Source organism: Frankliniella occidentalis, unplaced genomic scaffold, assembly GCF_000697945.3.
Source record: "Frankliniella occidentalis isolate FOCC.00 unplaced genomic scaffold, Focc_3.1 Scaffold58, whole genome shotgun sequence".
Classification (NCBI taxonomy): Eukaryota; Metazoa; Arthropoda; class Insecta; order Thysanoptera; family Thripidae; genus Frankliniella; species Frankliniella occidentalis.
Window position 1 is genome coordinate 1,583,498 of NW_026267188.1, and position 7,108 is coordinate 1,590,605.

The 7,108-nt window shown below is 57.3% G+C and overlaps 1 protein-coding gene across 1 annotated transcript; it reads left to right on the forward strand.

Annotated features, from left to right (window-relative positions):
* The first annotated feature begins 646 nt into the window (after positions 1-646).
* LOC113205978 (phenoloxidase 2) lies at positions 647-6,730 on the forward strand. The gene is made up of 7 exons (XM_026421826.2): positions 647-814; positions 3,776-3,947; positions 4,033-4,222; positions 4,418-4,998; positions 5,087-5,813; positions 5,894-6,126; positions 6,225-6,730. Exons 1-7 carry the CDS (start codon positions 795-797, stop codon positions 6,462-6,464), a joined length of 2,163 nt encoding a protein of 720 aa, XP_026277611.1. The 5' UTR covers positions 647-794; the 3' UTR covers positions 6,465-6,730.
* Positions 6,731-7,108: the final 378 nt, after the last annotated feature.

Consider the following 7,108-nt stretch of genomic DNA (forward strand, 5'->3'; position numbering starts at 1 on the left):
ACTTTTTTGATGCACGGTGCATAATTAGTTGCGGGAAATGAAGTTGAAAGATAGCGGGAATTTCACGCGAGGGAATTCCCAGGGTCTGAGTTCCAGGAGCACCCTGACTTTCTTGTGATATCCTTTTATATTTTTAAGCCTACCACATTTATGACGACATGTGATCCATCAGCAAACATTTTTTTTTTAAAGTGCTACAGTATCCCACCGATCCCACCCAACGACCTGCTCCATCACTTTTGTGGAAAAGGGGGGGGGGGGGCAGTGGGGAGAACTAACGGGGTTGAAATACAAACTAAAGCAATCGAAAGTAACTTCGAAGAAAGCGAGACGTTCTATGTCATAAAAGAGACATTGCGGCCGCCGCAATAATTACCCGCAGGTGTAAAACATGCCTTCACGGAGGCCCTACACTTGGGCCCTTATTGCTTCGCTCCCTCTGGTACCCGCACGTAGGTGTGGCGACATTGTGGGTTTGGAGTATTAGCTCGCCGCTGGTTATTCCGACCAAAGCTCCGACCGTGTACCGAGGGGAGGGCTTGTTTGGCGTTGCCGGGGCGCGGGGGCGCGGGCCGGGGCCGGGGCCGGCGGCCACTGGTCCACTGCCGCCGCGCTCCGCCACGCCGCGACTCCTCCTCGCTCTCCTCCTCCCGCGGGGCTCTTCAGTCAGCCTTCGCCCGTCCAGCGGCGAGGTCTGCCCTTGCCCCGAGAGCTCCCACCACCCACCACCACACAGGGGCAGACGCGTCCACCCCCGCCGGACTCTCCGCAGAAGAGCCCAACCACCACTCAACATGCACGCCATCGCCTGCCTGTAAGTAGAGCGGTATCCTCAGACTTCCCTTCGCAGAATTCGCAAATACAGGAAAAAACTAAGGAAGGGCTTGGAACATTTCAGAAGTGGCAAAGATTTAAGTTATCTTTAAAACTCCTTAAAATTGAGAAGGGAATTAATCCTTTACAGCCTGGCAGGATCATTTTACAGTTCTTTGACTAAAGTACTGGGACCGTCGTTCTAAAACTCTGAACTCAACCTTTAGTCCCCCATAGAGTTGGTCTGCTCTCGGGTTGCACACGAAACCCTTCCGGCCCATAGTTCGTCGGTTTTCACGTCGTTAGCGATGCAAGGAGGGGGCCTGAAATTGACAGTCGATACCGAAACGACATCGTCTGTCGAAAAGCTGTCGATTTCAGGCCTACTTTCATATCGCTAACAACGTCGAAACGATATCGTCGGAAAAATTTCTCCCCCGCATACCCCTATATGATCGACTGATTTGTACGACAGATCATCATGCATGCACTTCGCCAAACATCGAAGACGTCTCTATCAAAACAAAAAGAGGAGCCAAGTCTCTGACGCCGCCGGCACTGCTGCTTGCACTGGTCTCGCGATAAGACGCGAATAGCATCGCGGTAACACAACGCGACCGGGACGATGATTGATTGTAGTGGCCGTGTCGTGACCTCTCGGGCAGGGGGGGCAGCCGGGCGCACTGCGCTCCCGACACGTGCTGCACGCAGTGATTTTGTGACATCAAAACGATATCGATTTCGGAAGATTATCGATTTTCGTGTTGAATCAAACCCAACGTTTTCCTGGAATCGATAAATTTCTAAAAAAATGATGCCGTTTTGATATCGATTCGATATCGCACCGATTTTGATTTCTCACTGGACACTATTTATTTTGCGCGGAACGGCTATCAAAAGTATCGTCGATGTTAAGCCTCTCAATGTTCGTTTTGCCGCTGCGTAAGTGGCTCTCTCGCTCGTGTCGGAATTGATTATCAATCATCTGCCGTGTTGAGTGTTGACCTCCTGAGTATCGTGTATCGTGTCTGGCAAACAACTCCGAAAACCCCGTCGCGTCGCGCTCGTCGGTGTATCCCCTGGAGCGAAGACGTCACGAGCTCACGTGACCGACCCGTCGCGCGCCGCGACTGCGGACTTGGCGGTCGTCCCCGGTCGTTCCTACACACACCACCCGTGTCGCCGTGACGTCACGTCACTCCGATACGCTGCTCGTCACTATTAGTGCAATTATCGGCCGCCACTTATTGAGTTGGGGTATGTTTCCTCAGGCCGGAGGCTGCGCGGGAGTTGGAGCGCGGGCGCCTTGGGCGTGAGATAGGGGTCGCCCCGGCTGGAGCCGGCTGGAGGCACAAACGCACCAACCCACGCACACACCCGCACGCACGCACACGACATATTTGCGCACACGCACGATCAGCGTGTCATGCGTCCTCCACTCTGCGGAAATCGTACGCGCAGTTAGTGCAATAAACGACGGAGTTCTTTTCGTTCAGACCGGAATCGCTTTTATTGCTCGCCACAGCGACGAGGGTCGAACTGAAGCTGAGACGCTAGAGAGTAGGGGGCGGAATTGATAAGTCGCGTCAACAACGCCGCGGCAGCCATTCCCATATTCCTATAAACTTGTCATAAAAAAGAAAACAGACACACACCACCGCGAGGCTCCGCGGCGGCGAGGGGCGAGGTGAGGCACCCGACGACGCCAGGGAAGTCCCGACCTGCGGCCGCGTGTTTGTTTGCATTCATAATGCGGTTGTTCCTCGAAATCGGACGACCGATAAAAGTTGATAGTTGGTGTCCGTTTCGATCAGAAGCGCCCGAGTGGGATGATGAGACTTGGACTCTCATTATAGGTAAAGTACCAACCATACCCGATCCCCGTGTATGGCCCACGGTTACCTACACCTCGCCTCAGAAGGAGTGTAATCTGTAGCTTTTTAGCGTCGATTTAGCTCCGCGCCGGTCGATTAAATCGTCCCAAAGGGTTACTCCAGCGGAATGGAGACCTGGAGTGTGGAGGGCGCCACGAGCTCCTGGAACACGTAGTTCGACCTGTGTGTGAAATCCCCTCAGCCTTTCACCACCTTCCCTCCGTTAGGGATGGTATGGGTATCCGAGACGCCCTGCCCTGCATCCCCTTCCCGAGGTTTGGCGTCCTCTGACCGCAACTCTCCCCGCGGGTGTCAGGCCCGTCAGGCCCGAGAACTGGTTGGCGGTGGCTCTGACGTCAGAGCTGGTCTGCCGGCTTTACCTCTGGCCTTGGGTTCGGACGCGGCCGTGGCGACGGCCGAGCCGAGGGCAAAAAACACATATCCATATGAGTTCAGGTTCAAATCCTCTCTGATGCGCCCGCCGGTCCTGGACTCGAAGCTCTTCCGAGCCCGGCCCGCCGGCCCGCCCCGCCCCGCCGACCGCGCGACAGAGGGAAGTCCGTGGAGTCGCGGAGTGCTTTCCTGCACAGGAGGAAATTCGGCTTTCGGGGAGGGGAGCTGGGAATTCCGCTCGTGGTCAGTCGTGTATCGCTAAAATGACCCACCATGAGGGTGGGTATAGACGTTTCAACTCGTCTGGAAACCAGCCTATGTATGCTCACGACCTCTTTGCCACATTACTTTTTCGGCCAGCCCATCCCATACAATACAAAATAACGATCTCAGCATCAACAAGTCTGGCCACGGTCGTTGCTGACCGTCACTGTCAAGGTCACGGACGCCTTGTGCCCGGCCGAACAGAGTAACTCGTCTGTGCCCGTCCGAAGCTCAACCTGCTCCAAAACACACGCACCGCGCCGGACAGGGACGACTAACTCAAACACGGGTCGTTCATCTTCGTGGCGCGAGGCGTACCGGGAAGGGGCGTGGCTGGAGCGAGGGGCCTAGCAACTAAATCCGCCCGACGACGACTCAACTTCGCTGCTACCGTGCCGTACTAACTGCTTTCCACTCTTGTCCTCCCCCAGGAGCGTGGCCGTGCTGGCCAGCCTGGCGCTGGTGGTGCCCAGCACCGAGGCGCAGGCCAATGTCGCTCAGCTGCAGTACCTCTTCGACCGGCCTTCGGAGCCGATCTTCCTGCCCAAGGAGAGCGACAGGGGAGACAAGAAGGTCGTCTTCGACGTCCCCAGGGAGTACCTGGTGAGTGCAGCGAGAAGCATTTCATTTCCTCTCAGTTTGAGTGAACGCCCTAACTCACCCCCCTTCCCCCTTCTCCCCCTCGCAGACCGACCGCCAGAAGAAGCTGAGCACGCAGGTCATCAACCGTTTCGGCGAGAAGGCCGAGCGCATCTCCGTCCGCAAGATCACCCTGCCGGACCTCAGCATCCCCGGCCAGCTGGACCGGCGCGCGCAGTTCTCGCTGTTCCTGCCGGAGCACCGCAAGCTCGCCAGCAGGCTGATCAACATCTTCATGGGTAAGCGCCGCGCCAGGCGCCGCGCCGGTAGTGCCCGGGCACCACGCGCTCCTGCCCTCCAGTGGGTAGGCAACCTATTTGACTCGGCCGTCGTCACGGCCGGCAGCTGCCTACCCTTCTGATTGCAGGCGTTCGGAGCGACCATGTTTCGTTGACTCTGTGCTCACCACACTCACCGTTCTGTTCTCCGCACAGGCATGCGCAACCTGGACGACTTCCTGTCGGCCGCCGTGTACGCCCGCAGCCACCTCAACCCCTATCTGTTTGTGTACGCCTACTCCGTGGCGCTGCTGCATCGTGACGACACCCGGAACGCGCACCTGCCTCCGCTCGCCGAGCTCTTCCCCGAGAAGTACGTCAACGGCGACCTGTTCGCCCGCGCCAGGGAGGAGACCAACACCGTCCTGGACCCGCAGCAGCGACTGCCCATCATCATCCCCAAGGACTACACGGCCTCCGACCTGGAGGAGGAGCACAAGGTGGCCTACTTCCGCGAGGACCTCGGCATCAACCTCCACCACTGGCACTGGCACCTGGTGTACCCCTTCGACGCACCCATCGAGATCGTCAGGAAGGACCGGCGCGGAGAGCTGTTCTACTACATGCACCAGCAGGTGCTGGCCAGGTACAACATGGAGCGCTTCAGCAACGGCCTGCAGCGCGTCAAGCGCCTCATCGACCTGCGCGAGCCTATCGCCGAGGGCTACTTCCCCAAGCTCGACAGCCTGGTGTCCTCTCGCGTCTGGCCCGCCCGTGCGTCCAACACCCGCCTTTCCGTGAGTACCACGTGTCTTTGTACAATGTACTCGCCAACATCCCTAGGTTTTGTGAAGTCTTAACGCCGCACTTTCCCTGCCGCAACAGGACATCTCCCGTGACGGAGACCAGATCAAGTTCGATCTGCAGGACATCGAGCGTTGGCGCGACCGCATCTACGAGGCCATCCACAGCGGCGCCGTCACCACGGACCAGGGCAGGCGGCAGAACCTGACCGAGTTCGGCGGCGTGGACGTCCTGGGCAACATCATCGAGTCCAGCATCATCTCGCCCAACCGCGCGCTCTACGGAGACATGCACAACTTCGGCCACATCGCCATCGCCTTCTCCCACGACCCGGACAACCGCCACCTCGAGTCCTTCGGCGTGATGGGCGACTCCACCACGGCCATGCGCGACCCCGTGTTCTACCGCTGGCACGCCTTCGTGGACGACATCTTCCAGGAGCACAAGCGCACGCTGCCGGCCTACACGCAGCAGCAGCTCGACTTCCCCGGCGTGCAGGTCAAGGGCCTGGAGGTGAACACGCCCGGCGCGCGCCGCCCCAACGAGTTCTTCACCTTCCTGCAGCAGAACGACATGGACCTGTCGCGCGGCCTCGACTTCACGCCCCGCGGGCCCGTCTTCGCCCGCTTCACCCACCTGCAGCACCGCCCCTTCACCTACAAGATCACCGTGGAGAACAACGCGCCCGGCCAGCGCATGGGCTACGTCCGCATCTTCCTCGGCCCCAAGTTCGACGAGCGCGGCACCCCCATGCTCTTCAGGGACCAGCGCACCTTCATGGTGGAGCTCGACAAGTTCCCCATCAACCGTAAGTACAACAAACTTCATACACTACTGTAGGGTTTGTCCCCGTTTGTACTTTGTCTCTGACACCGTGTTGCCCGACAGTGAGCCAGCGCACCAACACGATCGAGCGCCGCTCCACCATGTCCTCCGTCACCATCCCGTTCGAGCGCACGTTCCGCAACCTGGACCAGAACAGGCCCGGCGCCGGCGACCAGCTCGAGCAGTTCAACTTCTGCGGCTGCGGCTGGCCCCAGCACATGCTCATCCCCAGGGGATCCCCGCAGGGGCTGCAGGCGCAGCTCTTCGTCATGATCACGGACTACTCGCAGGACAAGGTGAGCACTTCTTCCTCATCCTTTTACCCTGCATTTGTTTTTAACCAGCTCGTGACGCGAAATTGATTTTCTAAACTCTGCGCTGTGTGCTGCTTCAGGTCGACCAGCCCCTAGAGGGCATGTGCAACGACGCGTCGTCGTACTGCGGCGTCCGAGGCCAGCGCTACCCCGACCTCCGGCCCATGGGCTTCCCCTTCGACCGCAGTGCTCGCCAGGGCGTCGACCAGCTGCGCTCCTTCCTGACCAGGAACATGTTCATCCAGGACGTCGTCATCAAGTTCCAGGGAGACCGCGTCGAAGCCCCTGCCAGCCGCAACGCGACGACCTTCAACGGCTAGTGCGAGCGCCCCCGACCGAACAAAGACAATATGACACTTCAAACCAACTGTGATTGTAACAAGAGTAATCTTGAGTGAAATTTCAAGCTGATGATCTCGGTGAAATAAGAGAACGAAAGTGCGACGCCCCAGCTGCGACTTAGACAATAGACAACTACTCCGAAGACTTTTTTTTAACTCCCCGTTAGAGTTGCTGTTTCCGACAAATCGACTTATTCATTGTAAGACTGTCAACAATAAAAAAGCAAATTGTGATTTGAATGAAATTGGCGAACTGATTTCCTCCTTGCTCCTCGCGTGCAGAAATTGAAATCAAGTGAAATGAGGAAGTTGCCCGATAAGAGGGACAAAAAGAAGGAAGCCCTGGGGAGGTGGCGTGGCGTAGCGCCGTCCCTAAACAAAGCAGAACGCCGGCGGCCATGCTGTGTTTTGTCGCAAGTGGATGTGTGATCATAATTCAAGTTTTGTAGAATTTGTAAAGAAAAATTGGGTCCATACCAGACCGGCATAACAATCTTTTGTCAAAAAGTGCTTCTGCAAAGTTTGGCTTCGGAAAAGTAAGTTTATTCAATCCTCTAAACCGTCCCGGTGTCGTTGTTTAGGTTAGTGTACGGACGTATTGCATTGGTACTATTTTAATTCAA